The sequence below is a fragment of the Geotrypetes seraphini genome, chromosome 6, assembly GCF_902459505.1.
Source record: "Geotrypetes seraphini chromosome 6, aGeoSer1.1, whole genome shotgun sequence".
NCBI lineage: Eukaryota > Metazoa > Chordata > Amphibia > Gymnophiona > Dermophiidae > Geotrypetes > Geotrypetes seraphini.
In genome coordinates this window covers 234,006,391-234,030,196 of record NC_047089.1, presented here as the reverse complement: position 1 = coordinate 234,030,196, position 23,806 = coordinate 234,006,391, and the positions used below count along the sequence as shown (strand labels likewise).

General features: G+C 44.1%; 1 protein-coding gene across 3 annotated transcripts in view; it reads right to left on the bottom strand.

The window, feature by feature from the left end:
• The window catches only part of TTC3 (tetratricopeptide repeat domain 3), a 280,528-nt gene that overhangs the window by 65,582 nt on the left and 191,140 nt on the right, over nt 1-23,806 (bottom strand). For all 3 annotated transcript variants that reach the window (XM_033948613.1, XM_033948616.1, XM_033948614.1), the window contains exons 32-34: nt 22,003-22,076; nt 16,622-16,789; nt 1,307-2,144 (exon numbers count right to left, since the gene is read on the bottom strand). In XM_033948613.1, coding sequence (XP_033804504.1) covers nt 1,307-2,144; nt 16,622-16,789; nt 22,003-22,076 — 1,080 coding nt within the window. The remainder of the gene's footprint in view (nt 1-1,306; nt 2,145-16,621; nt 16,790-22,002; nt 22,077-23,806) is intronic.

Below are 23,806 nucleotides of genomic sequence, written 5' to 3'. Positions count from 1 at the left end.
AGGATTCTTCAAATGAAGCATAGTTAAGTAAGAAAAAGTTTGTACAAGGGCTGTACATTGATTAAAATTTTTAATTGCATGATCCAAATGAAAAAGTTGAAATAAATTTAGCATGTACAGCCCTACTAAAACAAAAATCTGGTGATTTTATTTTTATAATCATCTTCCCCTCCTCTCTTTTTCATGGGCATCATCTCTTCTTATCTCTCTCCCCCTTCCAGTGAACCCATTCTCTGCCTCTGTTCTCCACATCAGGATAAATCTGTGAAGAACACCAGCTCTCTCTCTCTTTTCTCCCAGAAAGCTCCTTCCCCCAACTACCTTGCATACACTACCAGCAGAGCACAGTCAGCCAGCTCCAGAGACTCTCTTTACAGCAATCCCAGGTACAGGGGAACAGGAAGCTGAGAGAGTGAGTGAAAGATAGAGATAGAGATATATATATATAGAGAGAAAGAGACAGAGGGAGAAAGAGAGAAAGACGAGAGAGAAAAAGAGAGAGAAAGAGATAGAGACATACATACACTCTCTCTGGAGCAGGCCAGCCGGCTGTGCTCTGCTGATAGTGTATGGAAGGTAGGAGGGAGGGAGGAGGAGATACTCCACCATGAAGGGAAACAGACCCGCATCAATGCGTGTTAAAATTTTTAACACACATTAAATATTTAATGCGTTAATCACATTATTCATGCTTTAAATGTGCAGCCCTAGTTTGTACAAGTTCCTGCAGAAAACTTCATAAATTGTTACTGAGATAATGTGGAGGAAGAGGGAGAGCAGCGTGTGTGAACATAGGGCTCCTTTTATCAAGCAGCAGTTGAGCATTTTACCATAGGACAGCAAGGCAAGTGCTCCGATGCCGATAGGAACTGAATGAGCGTCAAGAGCATTTACCTCACATGACCGCGGTAAAATGCTCTACCGCTGCTCGATAAAAGAAGCCCATAGATTATACTTTCATTTCTGAGATACATGTTCTGGGCAGAATTTGGACAGAGTTGCCCTGAAATTCGCGGGGGTAATTTTGAAAAATCGCAAATGCGGTTTTTCGCCTGTCAAAAGGCAGAAGGAGGCAGGAGAGGGCAGCTGGCGGGTGAAGAAAATCACTAGCGGTCTGCTCTGACCGCCTCTTCCTGTAGTAAAGTCATGCTACAACAATCAGGAGCTGCTTTGACTTTACTACAGGAAGAGGCGGTCAGAGCAGAATTGTGAATTTGCAGGGAAACACTGTACTTCATAAATTGTTATGTTAATCAGGTTTTTTATTCCGCCTTTACCTGTTCAGTTCAAGGTTGGATTACATTACCTGCACAGCTACCATTTTGGTAAACACACTCCTTTTTCTCAACGATGTGTTATAATTAATTCCTGTAGAGCTATTTTTATCCGAAGCCAAATCAACTTCAAAAGAGCTATTATTCGACTCTAATAATGTCTTAGGTATGTCTGGATGTGCTGCTGATGAATTAAGTTGGGGACAGTTTGATTCATGCTTGATGTCGTACATGGCTCCTTGTTCACCATCAGCGTTACTACAGGCCACAGTGCCTGACGAATCAGGAACCATTGGTAACATATTGTCACTTAGATAATAAGTAGACCAGGTATTTGGCACAGACACACAAATATTGGTTGGTATGGATGGATGCTGTAATCCATTTAAATAAAGTTTCTGTATTATGCCAGGCTGAGGATGTGTAGGGCAATAAGAATTAAGTAAGGAACAAGCAGTGACTGGTATAACTGGAGAAACGGCTGGCATAAGCGTACTGGTTACTGCTAAACAAGGTTTATTAATAGAGTTAGATATGGGTTTAAATTCTTCGGCAGCTGGGTTTAACTGCACTCTTTTGCCAGAGTTGTTTTCTTTAGATAAGTTACAAGGCTGCGAGTAAGACGGGTCGTGTTCTCTGGCAGATTCCTCCGAGGTTTTAGTGGTCTCCTTAAGCAAGAGTGCATGCTTTGTCAGCCCAATCAAGTGGCCCACCATAACAAATCGGCACGACTTCAGAAGGAAAGTCTGCAGCCCGCCGGACTCCTCCACCAGCCTATGAGCCTCCACGGGGAAATGTCGATATTCATCCACCAAAATTGGATCGTCGATTTTCAAGGGACCATACTCTTTCAAGATCTGAGAGAAATAGCTTAGAAGGAAAAGAGGAGACAGGGTTAATGTAAATTTTTTTTTTTTTTTTAATCAATGTACTATGCCGTTACTAATGTGGTTACACATATCAGATGGCAAAAGAACATAGGTGAAAAAACACAAACAGAATGCAACAGCAGATAAGACAAGTAGGCTTAGTTAGCCCGCCTGTACTCCTGTCTTGATCTCACCTGAATTTCTAGTTTTATTCTCACTACCCCACCAATGAAGGTTTTCACGTGCTCGTTTCATGCCGTCTTGAATGCGATTATTCATGCCTCCACCATCGCAAACATTTGTGAGGACATATTGCCTTACGTTAACCTTCTGAATCTAGTTTCCCAGTTGGGTTCAGGGTTGGGCAAGTTACTTTGTAAACATAATATTAAAGTTATTAGTTACTACAAGGAAAAAAGTAATACATTACAGTTACTGGTTACTTGTTTAATGAAAGTAATATGTAATTTTAATTCTTGGGTATAAACAATTGTTTCGACATTATAGAAGTACACTTCTCCCTTCCTATTCGGGGGAGTTAAAGGCAGAGCCAGCCCGCGAATAGAGAAAAATTGCGAATAACTTTTGGATGGCTCTGACCCACCCCCGGACCTTACCTGGTGTTCTTTCGGTGACGTGGGGCAGGAGTGATCTTCCTACACTCCTGCCCCGTGCAGAGCCGTGCTGCTGAGTTCCCATGGTCTCACGAGACTACAACAGGAACTCCCTGTTGTAGAATCGTGAGACCATGGGAACTCACAGCACGGCTCTGCACGGGGCAGGAGTGTAGGAAGATCGCTCCTGCCCCGTGTCACCGCTAGACCACCAGGTAAGGTTCATGCTCTGATTGCCCCCACGCCACCTCCGATCACCCCCCTCCGCCTCCAATCGCCTCCCTCCAAGTCCCGGGGCTGGTTTTTTTGCGATGCTCAGGGAGGGGGGGGGGGGCTGGGGAAATAAAACCACAGATAATTGAAACCACGAACATCGAAACTGCAAATAGGGAGGGGGTAGTATAATTCTAGCAACTGGAGATTCATCTATTATCAAAGAAAACAGGAAATGCTCAAGTCCTCAAATATAAGGATCCAATACAGTTAGAGAGATATTTTAATCAAATAAGGACACTCCCAAATGAAAATAGCTAGCATATGAACAGTGCAGAAATCAAACATTATCTATATACAGTGCTCCCCCGAGATTTGCGGCGGTTCTGTTCCAGGAACCCCCGCGAATCTTGAAAAACCGAATATACGGTTTTTCATGGGGGAGCCTGAAGAGGGCAGCAGGAAAGCAGTAAGAGCACCGCGAGTGCAGGAAATCATTCGCTGTACGCTCTGACCGCCTCTTCCTGCACGAAGTTGGGCCTTATCCAATTAGGAGCTGCATGTCAAAGCTGCGCTCCGAATGCTCTCTCCTGCCTCTCCCGCCGCCCTCTCCTTGTTGGTGGTTCGCGGTCCGAAAATACCGTGAATGACCGGAACCGCGAACAACCGGGGGAACTCTGTATTCTCTAAATGTTTCTCCTTCCAATCACCATACCTCTGTTTCTCTTACTCTGACATCCACCTCTAATCATTTCCTATGGTTCCTGATCACCCTTATTTCATCTTTACTACCAATGGTTCAAAATTTGGTCTGGCTCTGAAAATGATTTAGTTTTTGCAATACAGTAGAATCTCAACTAACCAACACTCTCAAACAACCAGCAAAAAAAATCTGCGCTCCTAAGACAATGTCCAAAGTGGTGCTCCTGACCCAATAACCACCCCTCTCTCCAGCTCTCAGAGCATCACGGCAGCCACCAATCTCCCTTCCTCCCTCCCTCCAACTCTTGGAGCATCATGGCAGCCACCAATATCCCTCCCTCCATTCCCAAAGCAACAGAGCCAGTCCTGACAACCCCCTCCCTTCCCTCTGTCCCAAAGCAGTAGAGCCGGTCCTGACAACCTCCTCCCTCCCTCCATGCCTGAAACAGCACAGCAGGAAGTGACGCAGCAGAGGAAAGGCCCTGCTGGGGCTAGCCAGAAGCTGCCTGTTTACCAGTACTTTCCCTGCTCGCTGGCTGCCATTGCATTGTCAGGTGAGTGAGGGAGGGAGGGGTTGTCAGAACTGGCTCTGCTGCTTTGGGTAAGGGAGGGAGTGGGGGAAGAAGGGGGAAGAGAAAGGGGAGAGAAAATGACCAAAAATGAAGGGAAGAAGATGCTGGACCTACAATTGGGGGTGGGGGGATAAAAATGAGGTGGGAAGGGAGACACAACTACCGTGTTCCCCTGAAAAAAAGATCTACCCCGAAAATAAGCCCTAGCATGATTTTCAGGGTAGGTCTTAATATAAGCCCTACCCCAAAAACACTGGAAGCACTTCCCCCTGCCATCGCCATGCAGCCATCCTTCCCTCTCATCAGTGATGTGGCAGAGAGAATTCACTGGTGGAAAGGGCCGAAGCAGCCTGTTTAGAGTGCTGCCGGCCAGACGCTGATTTGGAAGGAGATACTGGTATGTAGGGCTCACTTGCAGTCGGCAGTTTGGGTGGGAGGGAAGGATGGCTACACGGTGGCGTTCTGCTGCACAAGGGATGGGAGGGAGAGAGGGAAGGATAGAAGCTGGGCAAGGGTTCTGCTCCACAGGGGGATGGGAGGGATGGAGGGATAGAAAGATGCTGCAGCGGGAAGGAACAAGGGGATGGGTTAAAGGAGAGGAAGGGAGAGATGATCATGTACATACCCCGAAAATAAGACTTGGTGTGTTTTTTGGGCCCAAAATTAATATAAGACACTGTCTTATTTTCGGGGAAACACAGTATTTTTACATTAACTCTCAAATAACCGGTAACTACAGTTATCCGGCATCCATCAATCCCCTTGGGTGCTGGATAACTGAGATTCTACTGTATCTAGGAAAATTGTGATGACAACATTTCTTTTCAATCGACTATTTCAATTTACCTCAATTCATTTTTTGGATATACAGATTACATATGCCCATGGTAAATTCAGTACTTCAATTTACAGAAAGGAAACCAACTGGAACATTATCCTTCATTATACTAGTTATCAACCTAAACATCTTCAGGATAATGTCTAGGTTGGTCAGTTTCTTAAAGCGCTTATGCACTGAACAGCAGGAGTTTTCACATGCTCATCAAATGGGTACCAGATTTACTCAACGAGGGTACCCTAGGAAAGTAATCCAAAAAGCATACAAAAGAGCTAGTAATATCAATAGGGATTGGCTGCTCTTACAATTAAATAATGAATTAACTGACAAGAACATAATTTGCATTTTTACCATATTCAAGACAGGCGCAGGAAATTCGGCAAGCCATTCAGCGACACTGGTACATTTTAAATTTACATCCTGAGTTACATGAATTGCCCCATTTTGCTATGCACGCAATAGAGATTTATCAGAAATTTTATCAAATCATGGACATCAAAGAACATCACTAATTGAACAAGAGGGGCATTTTCAATGCACTCATTGTGCTTATTGCAAGCATGCCATGGAAACAAATGTAGTGACTAATCCAAAAAAATGGTTTAAAAAAAGAAAGAAGTTTTACATAATGTCATATTCTGATTGTGAAACCAGTCAAGTCATTTATGGAATTCAATGTCTTTGTAAGAAATGGTACATTGGACAAACGAAAACAAAAATTAAACAACATCTCAGTAATTTAAGAACGGGAAAAGCAGAGGCCCCTTTAGTATTTCATTGGAGGGAGGGAGGTAAATCACACATTTAAACTTCATAGTTTTGATTTGGGTTAATTTAGAACAGGGATGAAACATCTGAGATCATATTGAAAAAAGAACAGCGATTAAATTTATCAATGAGATACAATTGAACCGAGAGGTCTAAACAGAGAGGTTAACATAAGAACATAAGTAATGCCTCTGCTGGGTCAGACCTGGGGGCCATCGTGCCAAGCATTCTGCTCACGCGGTGGCCCAACAGGTCCAGGAACTGTGTAGTATCTTCTATCTATACCCCTCTGTCCCCTTTTCCAGCAGGAAATTGTTGAATGGAATATATTGTAATTGTTGAATATATTGTAATATATTGAATATATTGTAATTGTTGAATGGAATATATTGTAATTTAATTTAGGGTAATTTAACTATTCCAAATACATTTCCCTCCCCCCCACCCCCCTGGATGTGTAAGTAAATCTAATGATAAACAAAAAGAAACATGACCCTTATTATAATGCAATAAAATTGATTATACAGAACTGGAAAAATCATGATAGGATCAATTTCACTTTTTGGTGGGTAAATGTGTGTACCATATATAATTATGAAAGGATAACGGTGGAACATTTGGGGGACTAGTAAATCCTTTAATGATGTATGGAGTCCATTGACTAATTTTATTGCATTATAAGGGTCATGTTTCTTTCTTTATCATTACATTACATTACATTAGGGATTTCTATTCCGCCATTACCTTGCGGTTCAAGGCGGATTACAAAAGGTTAATTTAAAAAAGACAGAATTACAGTGATTGGCTAGAGAGGTAAGTTGTAGATCTTAAGAGCATTTAGAGGTCGTGTTGTTATTGCTGTTTCAGGAATTTCTTGAAAAGTGTGGTTTTTATTTCTTTTCTGAACGTCCTATAGTCTGGGGTGGTCATCAGAAGGTTGGAGATCTGGTTGTCCAGTCTTGCGGCTTGAGTGGCTAGGAGGCCGTCGTGTAGTTTTGTTCTTTTTACTTCTTTGATTGGGGGGGGTATGAATGGGGAGTGCGTTTTTCTGTGTCTGGTACTGGGTGCTTGAATGAGGCGATTGTTCAGGTATGATGGGCTGTCTCCGTGTAGGGTTTTAAATCATCAAATAGATTTTTAATATAGGTTAAAGTCACTTAATGCTCCACTGCCCCAGGTACATTAGATGGATTATGAGCCTACTGGGACTGATAGGGAAAATGCTTGAAGTACCTGTATGTAAACCGCTTTGGGTGTGGTTATTAAACTACAAAAAGGTGGTAAGTCTCAATCCCTTTCCTTTAGTGATGCATAGGCGCTAGCATCTTTAGCCGTTGTCTAAGAGGAAGGAGTTGAGATACGATTGTGAGGTGATCTTTAAAACCAGCGTCTTGTACACTTTCAGGCTGGCGGCACTCTAAATCCAGTGCCCCGGCCGAAGGCACCAAGCAGTGCGCAGAGGCCTATCTGGCTGATACCCGCTTCGGTGGAGGGATCCGGGAGGTGTGGGGAGAGGAGGAGCGATGCTGGCCAGGAGGAGAGCCATCTACGCTGGCTGACTTCCTACAGGACATGCCTCTCGCTGAGAGAGGCACGTCTTATAGGTAGTCAGCCGGCGTGGATGAATCTCCTCCTCGCCAGTGTGTCACGGCACACCTGAAATCGCAGGAGGCACACAGTTTGCGATACGCTGTTTAAAACCCACTCTTGACAACTGCGTATGATATGATTCAATTGGAAGGTATGAATAAGTTATAAACTTCCCTCTTTTACGAACACAAAGGAATTCTAGTACTGTCAGCGTAGTTACCGCCGCTGCTGTGCTAAAACCCGTGCTATGCATTCTGTTTTAAACTAGCTCACTTTTTAATTGATGTATTTTAATAATAACCACTTGTTTTATCCGTATGTTATCTATTTGCACTGTATGTACCAACTTTTCCCGTTGTGAACCGCTTTGAACCTTTTTGGTATGGCGGTATATAAAAAGTAATGTTGGTATTGCAAAAAAATATATGCACACAATATCAGTCCTACACATGCACAGTTGCATGCACATACAACTATGAGCACTGACTCAATTTTTGGGTCCACAAGATATAAATAGCACATTTCTGTGCAAAACTCATTTGTGTACTATTTGGTTATTGTAAATGGGGAGGAGGAACGTTTTCTTCATGCTTGCATTAGGAAATTGTGAACTCAGTTGTAGGGCATGGCTCTAATCAGGGCCGGATTTTCCTATAGGCTAACTAGGCTTCAGCCTAGGGCCTCAAGATCAAGAGGGGCCTACATTCAAATTGTTAGCAAAATTAAAATTACACTATTCTAAAAACAGTGAACACTAAAACACTGAACCGAAAATAAGGAGAAATTCTACGCATATGACTAATAAACAAACATAAAAATGTATTGGTTAAGATCAAGGCATTCGGCTCATTGGGTCTGTTCGTTTGTATATACTAGATTGCACCAAAGTATAGTTCATACGGTCACTGATTGCTATGGCAAATATTGACGTGCCTTATGCTACTAAACTCTGGTTTGTTCTTGCATCAATAAAGTACAGATTGGTGTAGATTGGAACAGACAAACGAACAGACCTATTGATATCCCGACGTTCGGTTATATTCGTGTTACTTCGATAATATGAAACACGTGTTAATGTTATTAGAAAAGATTCTTATTTTAGGATTGCGTACACGATCATTTGATTCTCGCCTTTTGAGTTCAGTAGGTTCAATACTTTAGTGAAGTGTTTATAGACTACTGAAAAAATTTTTTGTGACAATATCTTAATTTCACGGAATTCTAAGTTCTTAACATATGTTTTAATTTGCATATTTTAAAATGTATATTATGTGCTTTATTTTATATTTTCATGAATATATCATAAATAATAAAATCCTAGAGCACGCATGTACTGTTGAAATATCGTGAGTCCTGATGGCATGAGGTGTGCTTCTGTGTCACTCCTCACGGCGCATACCCTAGCGACTCATCAAAATTCAGCCGGGGGTGGGGAATCCGAATTGCACACGTGCTCCAGCTCCGGATCGGATCCCGCTGCTCTCTCTCCCCCCCCCCCCCTTTCCCGGCTCCGGAGGGGAATCAGTCTCAGCCCCGGGTGATGTATTTTATTATCTCTCATGTAATTTACAAACTTAAAAATGGGAGGTGAAAGGGCTTCATAAGTGGAATACCTAGGGCCTCTTTTCATCTAAATCCAGCCCTGGCTCTAATGCAAGGTTACTGCATTGGTCTCATTTGCAAGATCCTTCCCCAACTCCACTGTGCTCTTCCTCCAAACTGCTGCATTTTGCCTCTTGATCAGGGACATCCAATCTTGGCCCTCACCAAGGTTTTCAGGATTTACCAAATGAATATGCCTGAGATTTATCTGCATACAATGGAAGCAATGCATGTAAACAGATCTCGTGCAAATTCATTGGGGGAAATCCTGAAAACCCACTGGACTGCAGCCCTCAAAGTCAGACTTGAAGATGAAGAGAATGCAGCAGTGCAATTAATGGATCTTCTTTGCTCCGTAGGGTCTGCTCTAATCATACGCTTCTCCACCTATCACTGAATGACAGTAGGAGGGCAGATTAGGGAGCTAAGTGGCTAATTTTTCGTTCTGCTTCAGGCTTACCTCCTCACCACTTATTCTGTACATATTGCCTATGAGGGGAGAGGATGGAGCGAGAAGCAGAGGCCTTTTTCTCTGGGGCACTGTCCAGTTCAAATGGGGTTTTATTAACAGCTCTGGAACTAATTGTGGCAGCTGCGAGAAATGGAATGACAGTATCCTTTTTCCTTCCCTAAGATCAGTGCTGAAGTGCCCTAAAAATTATGGCATCTGGAGAAATGTCTGGGTTACCTCACCCTAGTTTTGGCTCTGCTCATGAGCACATGCTTAGCCAAACGCTCCTTGGTGTCAACCCTGAAGGCACACCAAGACACACAGGTTAAATAGCTTTTACCTTCATATTCCTAACTGAACTCAGTAACACAAAATCTTCAAAGGTGTTAATGCTACAGCATTAAGGCAGATTTTAAAACTGCAATATGCTCAAATAGTCAAGACAAAGTTACAAGGTATACCTCGCTCTATAAGAAAATAGTCAAGGCATACACACATGAAGTTTTTAACTGGGACATCAAAGCTCAAGAGGAAGAAAACAGCAAGCCTAAAAACACAAAAAATTCAAAATCGAAACTTTTGCTACAAGTTATTCACCAGCAGCTGTCACCAATGTTTTCCTCTTCTGAATAAACATCCTGAGTTTTCTTGCTCAATCCGTTAACCTCTATGTGTGCATGCAGCACACAGAGAAGTCGCCCTGTTTACAATTAATTGCACAGAGGGAACATCTCATCTTCTGCAATAACTCACAGGCCTCGACACGCACTTCCTGGAATAAAGCAGTAACTGTAGTCCTAAGTAAACATACAGCTAATAACTACAACTCACATCCCACAAGAGACACGGCTCTGGCTGCTGCAGGACACTGCATTGCTGCTTTTAACCTCGCAGCATATCCCCAACAAAAGAAAAGCCGATCTTGCTGACTGCCTAGAAGAGATACTAAAAGAAACTAGACCTCAGTACTTCCTAGTTAAGAGGAAAAAATCCTCTAGGCAGGATGGGTAATGTAGTCACATGCCTTTCATAACATACTTCCTAACCTAGAATTTCATGTCTGCAAGAAAACAGTGACACCATCCAGAAATACCAAATTTTAGACTTTTCTTTGAAAAAAAATTATAATCCCCTCCCCCCCCAACACATCCACTGAAGTACACAAAGCAGTCTATTTAAAAAAACCTGCCTAGCTGAAAATCTTCTCATCGATATATTACCAAATCCAAACTAGGGGGATAAGGATTTCACTGCTAGGACTTCCTAAGCCGATTCTGAGGTTTTTTTGGACCACAACTAGGCATTCAGGTTTGGCCAAATTTGATCTTTTATCTTCTCTGACTGAAAAGATTTTGGTGGATTATTGAAACTAAGAGTACAATTGGAAGATTAAGTTCTGAGATGGCTTGTGAAGTTGCTGGTTTATGAGAAATTTTCCCCTCTCTTCTAGATCCAATACTTGGCAGGGAAGATAAATAACATTTGCAAGTTCTATTTTCCCACTGCCAAAGAAACATTAGAGTTTAAAGTTTTAAATTAAACACATAGGTCTCTATGATCACATTTTAATTTCCTCAGTTTTTTTTCCTGAACTCATTTTACATGGTGGTTACATTTCATTGTTTACAGAGGTATAGCCAGTGACCCTTTCTTGGAAGGGACCCTTGAGGGAGCACTGGGGAGGGGGGGCACACATTTCCTCTCTGCTGTTCCTGCCTGCCTGCTGCTACAGCATTTGCTAACAGGGATGTCCAAGTCTCATTAGCCAAATAGATCCACTACCCAAACTCTAGCCCTCCCCTCCCCACACCAGCAGCCTGAGCAGTGTGGAAGTCAGCAGAATACTGCAAGGGGGTAACAGCATCAGTGGCTAAAATCACTCTACTGAGGCAGCACAAGGGTGGGGTTCAGGCAGTGACTATCAACTAGCAGGGCTTGGGCACACCCGCCAGCCATTCAACAGTGCTGCATGTTTAGAGGGGGTAGGGCCAGGCCCCTTCCATGGCTACACCACTGACTGGTCAGGATTATAGAATGACGCGGGGAAAAAATTGGTCCCCATGAGCTCGGCCCCCATCCCATCCCCACAAACCATCTGATCCCATCTGCACAAGCCTCGAATAGTTATGATTTTATAGTGAACTTATTAAAGTATAAAAACGAAAAAATTTTTTATAAATCACAAATACAGAGCAAAGATCAACAAATATCCCCTCCATTATCAAGAAAACTGAAGTCAAATAACTACAGAATGCTACATAGAAAAAAATCAAGCTAACAGAATACTTCGGTCACACATAGCAGGAATAGTGTTAGGGGAGTGCAACTAGGGCAACTACTCCCTGGTCAGAGAGCCCTAAGCCAGCTGGAAGCTAAAGAAGCACAGTCCCCAGTTATGTGTAACACCAGCTCTTTTTCGCTTCATAAGACGTACTTTTTTCCCACCCAAAATTGGGTGGAAATTTCGGTGTGTCTTATGAAGCGAAGGTAACTTTTAAAAAACACCCCCACCCACCCCGTTGTACCTTTTCAAAATGCCCCACTCATTGGAGGTACGTGGGCTGACTGCCGCCCGCCTGCCTGCCGCTGCAACTCCAGGAAGGGAAGGGCCAGTGTGCCACATCGGACACTGCCTTCCTTCCTCCCTACCGCGTTGAAGCCTGCCGTCTCGGAAGTCTCAGTAGGTGATACACTGGCCTCCAGCGACCATAATATGGTATGGCTCAACCTCGAGAAGGGTTTCCCTAAGTCACACACAGCAACGAGGGTTCTCAACTTTAGAGGCACAGACTTCAACCGCATGAGAGAATTTATCCATCAAGAGCTATATAAACAGGTAAAAGCTGACAATGTGGAGGATATGTGGTCGACTCTAAAGTCCATCCTACATGAAGCGACAACCCGCTACATAAGAACAGTAAGTAAACGCAGGAGAAACAAAAAACCCCAATGGTTCAGCAAAGATATTTCAGACCTAGTTAAAAAGAAAAAAGAAGCATATATCGCCTACAAACATTTAGGAAAACAGGAGGCGAAAGAGGACTATCTAGACAGATCCAGAGCTGTCAAAAAAGCAGTCAGAGAGGCCAAAATCCAAATGGAGGAAAATCTAGCACAGAACATTAAGAAAGGAGATAAATCTTTCTTTAGCTATATTAGTGACAGGAAAAGAAACAAAGATGGGATTGTACGCCTGAAGCAATCGGATGGTAACTTTGCAGAATCGGATTCTGCCAAGGCAGAACTACTGAACAAATATTTCTGTTCAGTCTTCACATGTGAGGCACCGGGAGACGGTCCACAGCTTCAGACGGGAGATAACCAGAAAGACCCGTTTCAGGATTTCGAATTTACGCCAGATAGCGTCTACAGCGAACTATCAAGACTCAAAGTGAACAAAGCCATGGGACCAGACAACCTACACCCCAGGGTACTCAGGGAGTTATGTGAAGTCCTGGCGGAACCATTATCTGTGCTTTTCAACCTTTCCCTATGCACAGGAAGAGTCCCCTTGGACTGGAAAACCGCCAACGTAATCCCACTCCACAAAAAGGGCAGCAAGACAGAGACAGCAAACTACAGGCCAGTGAGTCTCACGTCTATAGTGTGTAAAGTCATGGAAACACTGATCAAGCGGAATCTTGACACAATCCTAGATGAGGAAAATCTACGTGATTCCCACCAACACGGGTTCACTCAGGGTAGATCCTGCCAATCCAATCTTATTAGCTTTTTTGACTGGGTTACTAGACAACTGGATGCCGGGGAGGCACTGGACGTGGTGTATTTGGACTTCAGCAAAGCATTTGATAGCGTCCCACACCGAAGGTTATTGAACAAGCTGAAATCAATGGGCTTGGGAGACACTCTAACTAAATGGGTTGGGGACTGGCTGAGCGGTAGAGTACAGAGGGTGGTGGTGAACGGTACCCCATCAGAAGCGTCGGACGTGCTCAGTGGAGTACCGCAGGGCTCAGTCTTGGGCCCGATTTTATTCAACTTATTCATAAGAGATATGACGCAAGGGCTTAGGGGAAAGGTATCACTGTTCGCCGATGACGCCAAAATTTGCAACATTGTAGGCAACAGCTTATTACCTGACAATATGACACAGGACTTACTACTGCTGGAAAGATGGTCAACGACTTGGCAGTTGGGCTTCAATGCTAAAAAATGCAAGGTAATGCACCTGGGTAAGAGAAACCCGCTCAGAACTTATACACTAAATGGAGAGACCTTGGTTAGGACCAAGGAAGAACATGATCTAGGAGTGATTATTAGTGATGACATGAAGGCTGCCAATCAAGTGGAGAAGGCTTCCTCCAGGGCAAGACAAATGATGGGTTGTATCCGCAGAGGTTTTGTCAGCAGGCGACCTGAAGTCATTATGCCATTGTACAGATCCATGGTGAGGCCTCACTTGGAGTACTGTGTTCAATTCTGGAGACCACACTACCGTAAAGACATGCTGAGGATCGAGTCGGTTCAGCGAATGGCCACCAGGATGGTCTCGGGGCTAAAGGATCTAACGTATGAAGAAAGACTAAAGAAGTTGCGACTGTACTCACTTGAGGAACGAAGAGAAAGGGGAGACATGATTGAAACGTTTAAGTACATCACGGGTCGCATTGAGTCGGAAGATGATATCTTCTGTCTTATGGGCCCCTCGACCACCAGAGGGCATCCGCTGAAGATCAGAGGAGGGAAGTTTCAAGGAGACTCCAGAAAGTACTTCTTCACCGAAAGAGTGGTGGATCAGTGGAACAAACTCCCACTGCAGGTTGTTGAAGCCAGCAGCGTGAAGGATTTTAAGAGTAAATGGGATGCTCACGTGGGATCTTTAAGGGAGTAAATTCGAGAGCGAATACTTTGGAATGGGCAGACTTGGTGGGCTATAGCCCTTTTCTGCCACCATGTTTCTATGTTTCTATGTTACCCTCCGCCGATTCCTCCTCCTCTGGCCCAGTTCTGCCGCCGCTGCGCCGCCACTCAAAGAAGGGAAGGGCCAGCGTGTGATTGCACGTCGCTGGCCCACAAGCCTTCTCCCGACGTCAGAACTGACGTCAGTTCTAATGTCGGGAGAAGGCTTGTGGGCTGGTGACATGCAATCACTGCACGCTGGCCCTTCCCTTCTTTGAGTGGCGGTGCAGCAGCAGCAGCGGACCTGGGCCAGAGGAGGAGGAATCAGCAGAGGGTAGGCAGGCTTCATCAGCGCAGCAGGGAGGAAGGAAGACAGTGTCAGGCGCGGCAGGAAGGACAAAGGCTTGGAAGGCAGTGAGGGGGAGAAGGCACGAACTTGGGACATGGTAGGAAGGGAGAACGAAGGACAAAGGCTGGAAGGCAGTGAGGAGGCACGAACTCGGGACATGGGAGGGAGATAGGTCGAAGGGCAAAGGCTGGAAGGCAGTGAGGAGGCATGAACTCGAGACATGGGAGGGAGGAAATAGAAAGAGACAATTGTTGGGCCTGAGTGAAGAAAGGAAGGAAAGAGACTCATGAAATCACCAGACAACAAAGGTAGGAAAAATTATTTTATTTTCAATTTAGTGATCAAAATGTGTCAGTTTTGATAATTTATATCTGCTGTGTGTATTGTGTGTATATGAAAAATGAAAGGAACAGCCTGGCAGGGAAGGGGAGACAGGGTGTAGAGCCTGGCAGGGAGTGTGGGGTTGGGTGCAGAGCCTGCCAGGGAGTGAGGGGAGCTGGGTGCAGAGCCTGGTATATATTAGTACACAATTTGGTGCAGAATGTTTTTTTTTTCTGTTTTTCCTAGTCTAAATCTAGGGTGCATCTTATAAAGCGAAAAATACTGTATTTCAAATCTAATATTCTAATAGAAAATACTTTATTTCTACCTTTCGTTGCCTGGTAATTTTATTCTTCACATCACATTGGTCTCAAGTTCTGGTTTCTGTTTCCATTTGTCTACTCTTAACTCACTTGCCAGGGTCTCCTGACCATTTGACATGTCTTCTTTCTCCATGCTCACCGTTCATCTTCCATCTCTGAGTATGTATATCCCCATGTTCAGCAAGTATCTCCCTTCCATTTCTAATACTTTCCTTTCTAGTATTTCCCCTGTGCCTATCTCCCTGCCTTCATCATTAACACAGTGTCAATCCTCTGTATCCCTATGCCCCCCCCCACTTCCAAAGTTCAACATCTCTCTTCTGCATTCCTCTTCTCCCTCATGTCTAGCCATCTTCTGTATCCATATACCCTCCTATGTCTGGCACTGCCCCACTGACGGTATCCATATACCACCCCCAAAAAGCGTTCCCCTTCGTGTCCGTTCCTATGCTCCCATCCATGCCCACCATCTCTCCTCTTTTCATATATCTCCCTGTGTCCAGCTTCTTCCCTGTTACTCCTCTCACCCTCTCTTTCTTCCCTCCCTCCACTGTGTTAAATATTTCACTCTCTTTATCCTCTTGGTTCAGCACCTCTCTCCCTTCCCTCTCCTCCTCTCTGCAGGTCCTGTGCCTCTCTCCCTTCCCTCTAACCCCTCCTATGAGTACATCTCGATCCCAGTCTCTAACCTCCAGCTCTGAGCCACAAATCCAGTACTCCTCCCTTCCCTCCAACTCCCAGCTTTAGGTCTAGCACCTCTCTTTTCTGTTCAGCTCCAGACCCCCCCTCCACATCAGTACCTCTCTTCCTTCCCTCCAGCTCAAACCCCCCTCCCATTGGTTGAACACCTCTCTTCCCCCAGCCCAAATCCAGCACTTTCCTTCAGCTCCAGCTGTGAAGACAGCCAGCATCCCCCCCAACGAGTACATCGATAGCAGCAGGCGGCATCTCCTACCACGGGTCAGCATCTCTTCCTCAGCTCCCCTTTTGCCTAATACCCGAATGAGCCAGCCAAGCTATGCCGAAAAATCTTGAGAAACCAATCAGAGGCTTTCCTTCAGCCAACAAGCTCCTCCTTGATGTAACTTCCGGTTTCGTGAAATACCCAAATGCTGGACATACACAAACTATGCAGACAGGGGGATGGGGGTGGTATCTCTACTGAAAGTGAGATGACAAGCAACACAGACAGACTTGGCAATTAAGACAGAGGGGAGGATATAAATCAAAACTTATATAATATTTATGTTGCATCTACGCTTCTGAAGCACTTACTCATATAAGCTTTCCCGCGTTGGGTCTGGGTTTTCCTCCGGTTTATCCTCCAGGATTCTTTGATAATGGTGACTGCCAGCGTCATCTTCATATAAAGTTTCAAATTCCTCCACTTGACACCTGATATATTCTGGGACTATGAACGGATTATAATCATCCAAATACATTCTGTAAAGAAATGCATTAGGCAGAAATCACAATGGAGAACCAGGCTTTAAAATCTCCCTTTTTGCTGTGGCCCCAGGCAGTGGCGCCCCTCCCTGCCACATGCACCCCTTCTCTTCCCTTGTATCTCTTTAAAAACTTTCCCAGCATGAGCAGCATCACCAACTTGCTGCCCGCATCGGCTCTCGCTCCGGCGATATTTCCTAGACACGGGACCTGGAAGTGACATCAAAGGGAGAGCCTATGCTAGTGCAAGCAGCAGGCTGGAGTTTCTGCTTGCGCCAGTAAAGAGTTAGAGGTAAAAGGTGTACGTGCGGTAGGGGTAGGGTTTGCCAGATTTTATATTCATAAAATCCGGCCCCCCCTCAGCTTTGCCCATCCCTGCCCTAGCCCCATTGCTTGCTTTGGTCAGGCAAGAGGGCATCCACACATGTGATGCAATGACGTGATGCCATCGTGTGGCATGCGCGGATGCCCTCTTGCCCGATAATTTCGGGGGAAGCTTTTCAAAACCCGGACAAAATACCGGGTTTTGAAAAGCCATCCGGGGAAATCCAGACGTCTGGTAACCCTAGGCGGGGGCGGGGGGGAATGGGAAGGAGCGGGGGAGGCGGAGAGGAAGACAGGTGCCGATACCCCCCCCAAGATGGCGCTTGAGGCAGATCCCCTCCCATCCCACGCCTTACAACACGAGGCAGTAAGTAAGGGACATCCCCTTAGGGTAAACCTGTACTATTTCTGTGGCACTGTGCCAGCTGGTGCATTCATTCATCATTTGTGAAAGTAACACTGCTGCCTTTCTCCCCTTTCTGGGCAACCTTCTACAGCTGCTGGTTGCCAAAGTTTTTCATCAGCATTTCATGCTGAAACACGTGTCAAAAGAAAACCAAACGAACAATCTGTGTTAAAAGTCTGCCGTTACACATATTCAATTTGACTGTATGCAAATGAGAAAAAAACAGCACCATCTGCTATGAGAAAGTCAATTTTCAGGGAAAATGGTCAAGTGAATTAGATAATACTATTATAGGTCACTTTCCTTGAACAAATTCAATCTAAAGCAGTTTAGAATACGAGTAATAAAATAATACAATTAAACATATCAATTAAAAATACAATACAGAGAGCAATTTTCACACCGTGTGGCTTGCAGGCTTGGAAGCACATTCTCAGAAGGAAACCCTATATGGGAGTTCCCCTTCAGAAAATGTACTCCAATGGCCTTGTGTACAGCTACAGATATTTTGAAGAGCATGCAAAAATCTGTCCAAAGTACCCCTAGGCTTCCTCCATCCTAGATGTGCATATTTTTCTCTTGTCGATAAAGCATCCATCCATTGATTTGAAAAGCACATAAGCTTCAAATAAAAAAAAAAAGAAAAATCAGCCATTTGGGCTCCAGTTTGATTTTTTTAGCGTTTTGACACTGGAGTTCTGGGGAGGGTGGGGTATGGGGTAGGGGGGATGGTTTTTTTACTTGTTTCATTGAGTTCTTTAGTCTCCGTGCAGAAACCCCACGGATGACTGTCTTATCTTTAGTTTTGTATAGGTTATGTATGTGTTCCGACTGTTGTATTTCCTTTGTATGTGACTTTGTTAAAATAAAAATTTTGGGGAAGAAAAAAGAAATATCTGCAAAATATTTCATTAGTGCATTTGTGTCTACCTAAAGTACTGTACTGAAGCTTAACAAGTTAAAAAAACAGCTGAGAATTTACTCTGTTCCTATGGAATGGGATGTGAGATTGCATTTTACTGCAGGACAGAATACATGAGCTATGCTGGAATTTACCCAAGATATCAAGGACGGACCCATCCACACAAACTGTCTTAGTGTCTTATGTTAACTGAGTGGATAGGACCTTGGCTCCTCATCTGAAAGACACATTTCAGCAGCACACTACCCCTTACATAATGCTGAACTGCCACTGACATGTACATTCAAGTATCCTGGGGGCTAGTCATTTTAACAACACTCATGCCCAACCCTCTACCTCATAACCAGAGTTTTAGGTGACGGTCTGCAGATAGAAACTGAAACATCATCTCACTTAAGAATGGAGACAACCACTGCTTCGGTTGAGTCAACAGTAGATTTTTGAATACATTGCGGTGTGCTGCAAAGGAGCAATCTGCTGCCTCATTTAGATACTACAAATTTCAAATCAACTATATATGGAAACTTAGGGCTAGATTCACTAAGCAAACCGATAGTGTACTGCTCAGTTTGCGCTCAATTTCCGACCCTGGCTCGATTCACTAACCTCCCTCCAGACCTCATCCGCACCATATGCGATCAGCGCCATGCAAATGAGTAAAAATGCATGTAAATTTCTTAACGCGTCAATTCATGAAACCATTTCCTCCAAACCGACTGGACTTTCCATTCCAAAAAGTTTACATCCTCGCCGGCTATTTCTGCCTAGCAACTAACGCGAGCATGTTAAGAACCCCATCAAAAATATATATCTACCCCTCCAAAAATCATAAATATATCAAATCTTTTAAATATATGTAAGCCTTCATATGCATAAGTTTTAGAAATAATTTATTTTTCTTTTTTGGAATGCGCATAGCAAGCGCCGGAGTGAATCTCGTATTTGTAACGCGCATTGCGAGAAAATCACAGATTAACCCTGTGCTCTCCTTGCGCATTGTACATTTCAAATATCAATTCCAAATAACAAAAAAACCCAAAAATCAAATAAAACTTTTATGGGCCAGCTATCCCTCCCCCCTTCCTTCCAGCTGGATTGTCACATGCATGTGACGTCGGGATATCACTAGTGGTTGCTATGTGCTTCACAGCAGATAGAGCCGCACAGCCTCCTGGGATTCGTAGGCTGTATAACAGCGCCTGATCCCAGCGCATTCAACAGCTGTTAACTGTTGTGTATTCTAGCAACTTGAAAGTACTTTTCCTGAGAGAAACGGCCTGCACTCGTTGGCTACAGTATATGCTTCTTTTGGAATATGAGTTCGCCGAGGAAGATGAGGCTAGAGCTAGAGAAATGAGAAGACAAGCACTTCCCTGCCCGTGTGTGTTTCGTGAACGAATTGTCCTGGATGGGATGTTGGACAAGAAGATAATGGACACAGCTTGTACAGCTAGCAACACTACTTCAGAAAAAAAAGAACGGTTGGTAAGAATACTTCCTTATTTATTGCCTTTTTTACGACAACAATGGTTTGCGGTAGGCGCATTCGGAGCTCGCTAATGACGTCCGCGATTAAACCACGCCCCATTTCTACGCAGTGAATTCCTAAATAGCTAGCGCATGCGTTATGAGCTTCAAAACCAACCAGGATACAGTGCGCACACGTGTTGATCGATGTTTCAGCGCTAATAGCGGCGTGTTTGCGACTGGATCATTTGCATGGACAAGCTGTACTGAATCGATCAGCTACAATGACTCGGAAACGGATAGGATAGATTTTGGGACTTTAGTGAATCCTGCCCTTTGTTGAGGTTTACAGAGCAGACTGGAGTCTAACCCCAGCCTCCCATTTGCATAATAAGATAAGGGTTCCCAGACTGGTCTTTAAGGACTTCAAACCAATCAGGTTTTCAGGATTTCCTCAATGAATATCCATAATATCTGCATACCATGGAGGTACTGCATGCAAACAAATTACATACGAAAGATATATAGATATACATATATAGAGAGATATAAATTAGACTGATGTACCATAATCCTTATATATATATATATATATATTTGTTTTTTTCTTGAGCAGAAGAAGGATCTGTTTTCAGAAATATATTGGAAATTGAGATCAGGGTTAGAAAAAAATTCTCTCTCACTACCATATTTCCTCATATATAGGCCAAGGCCTATACATAGGTTTTACAAACCTGTGTATGGGGCATGGCTTAGTTATACGGGGCGGCCTATGTACATACTTTACATCATCCCCCCCACTCCCAGTACCTTTATTGGAGCCCCCTGGATGGCAAATCTCCAGCGGTGCAGGGCAGCCGCGATCTCTTCGGCATCCGGCCTGCCCCCGCACTGCTTGCTGAGTGACTGACATCAGTTCTTGTTAGTCCCGCGAGAGCTGACATCGGCCATTCAGCAGGTGGTGGGGGGGGGCAGGCCAGATGCCAAAGAGATTGCGGCTGCCCTGCACCGCTGGAGATTTGCTGCCCAGGGGTTTCCGATAAAGGTACCGGGGATGGGGGGGGATGATGTTAAAAGTCAGGGGAGGTACCAGAAGATAAGACGCGGCTAATATCATGGGGCAGCTTATCTTCTGTTTTTTAAAGATAGGCCACCCTTTTCTGCGGCCTATACATGGGTGCGGCCTATATTTGGGTAAATATGGTAGTTCTGTACCCATCTAGAGAATGCTGCTTTTGAGCAGAATGACCGAAGCATCCCGAAGATAGTCTAAGGGAGGTACCACAGGGCAATTGGTACAGGTTAGGAAAGACAGCTTATTTGTACATGGAAAATACATTATATTGATTCTTCAGATTCCTCAAGGTGGAATTTTAGGTATCTGCTATAGGTTGAAACTCAGATTTCTATTGCTTTTACTATCTGGGTGTGGCTGCATAACAACTGCTTGTCTCCAAAATAAACCTGATTAATCTGCAGCCTTTGTGGGCCAAGTTTGGGGATATCAGCGTACAGCGACTTCAAAGTCACCCCCTCTGAACTTTGCCCTTGGCCTTTACATTCTATCATATCTGAATCAATTAACTAAAAACTAATTATATCAACCGCTTTAGTTATACCACAGAAAAGCAGTTTTCAAAAACGTAATAAACCAAAAATAAGAGAGAGAGAGAATATCACCTGGAATTTTTTAGGCCAGTTGAAAGAAATTAAGATTTGGGGTATAACCAATTTATTTAAAAATCTTGTGTGGACTGTAGGGAAGTTTCTCAGGTAAGGTGCAGCTGATTAATTTACTATAGAAATTTATTTTTAAAATTGTACATTTGGGAGAATGAGAAAGTAAAATGAGGCTAGTATGTGCAGTGTGTAATCAGCTGCACCTTACCTGAGAAACTTTCCTACAGTCCACACAAGATTTTTAAATAAATTGATTATACCCCAAGTATGCTCTGCAGATCAAAACCTTGATGTGCAACCCAGGGCAGCACATTCCACCTCACCCAGGACACAAAAGAGTTACGAAGCAGCTCTTGATGGGGGCCTGAGATACACACAGAAAATGATCTCTGAAGAACTACTAGTACTCACAACGTATTGTCATCTGGAAAAAGTATATCTTCAGGTATCCCTGCACCAGCTTCTCGTGACAGAAGGAATAAAGGCTAGGAGACAGACAAAAGAGAACCGACATTATACAAGTCTCACACTTGGTCTGGTTTCAGGAAGATCACACATGTTCAAGCTCATCCCTCTACAACAGAGGTTTCCAAACCAGTCCTGGGGACATGCCCAGCCAGTCCAGGTTTTCAAGATCTCCCATGCATATTCATTGTGGTTAAGTCTGCATGCAATGGACATAGTTTTTAGTTTATTCTATTTGTATCCCGCTTTATACAAGTTCATATACAATTATAAATCAACTGGGCTTGATGGACCATTTGTCTGACCCAGTAAGGCTATTTTTATGTTCCTCAAAATGATTCTTTTTTATAGAGGGGGTGGATGCTTTACCATCTCAACTCCGCCAGGAAAAATTAATCGATAAATTTAAGACTAACTTAAAAACTTTTTTATTTCAAGACGCATTCAACTGCTTTTGAATCTTCCCATCTTCAATCAACCAACCGCTTTAATTAAGCGATCCTATCCCTATTGTATTTTCCCTTTCCCTCCCTTTCCTTTCTACCCTTTTTTTTTCATCTCTAATAATATAACTTTACCCCTTCCCTCCTTTTTAACCCTCACTTTCAGATTTGTCTCGTCAATGTCCTTAACGTACACCTCCCCTCCTCTCTAAAAACATCACTTTACAAGTGTTACTTTTATCTCTATTTTTAGCATTTTATTGTAAACTGGCTAGATACTCGTTGATGGTCGGTATATTAAAAATTAATAAACTTGAAACTTGATGATGCCTGGAATGCCCTTTGAGGTGGTAGAGATGAAAACAGTGATGGAATTAAAAAAAGCGTGGGGTGAACACAAAGGATCTAATTAGAAAATGAACGGTATAAAATGAAAAACTAAGGCCGGTACTGGGCAGAATTGCAAGGTCTGTGTCATATATATGGCAATTCTGTTTAGGATGTTCTGGGGAGAGCTTCGACGGAAACTCCAGTAATTTGGGTACATGAGGCCAGTGCTGAGCAGAGCTCCCGGTCTGTATCCTGCAAATGACAAGATGGTTTGGATAGGCTGGGGGTGATTTTCTATGACAGCTCCAGTAGTTGGAACCTAAGGACAGTACTGGGCAGTGGCATAGGAAAGGGGGGAGGGGCAATCTGCCCTGGGCGCCGGCACCTGTCCTCCTCTCTGCCCACCCCTCCACACGCATGCGCCGCTTCCCTTCCCCCGTACCTCTGTTAACATTCCTGGCACCAGCAGCGACTCTAACCCGCTGTCATGCCAGCGTCGGCTCTTCCTCTGACATCACTTCCCCAGGTGCGGGTGCAGGAAATGACATCAGAGGAAGAGCCGATGCTGGTACGACAGCAGGTTGGGGGGGTTACTGCTCGTGCCAGGAATGTTACAGAGGTACGGGGGAAGGGACATGGCGTGGGCAGCGGGGGGGGGGGGGGGGCGGGGGGCGGAGAAAAAGCAAGTGGAGTGCCACCGCGCCCTGGGCGCCTCTCACCCTCAGTACACCACTGGTACTGGGTGAACTTATACGGTCTATGTCCCAGAAATGGCAAAGAAAAAAAGAATTTAATCATGAATTTATAATGGTGTGACTATTAGACAGACTGGATGGACCATTCAGGTCTTTATCTGCTGTTACCTACTTTGTTACTATGTCTGTGCGTATCAGCAGAATCTAAATGCATTTATATCAGCTCTATGGTTGGTGTTGAAGTACTTGCGTCTAACCATATACGCAGGACATATCCAATTA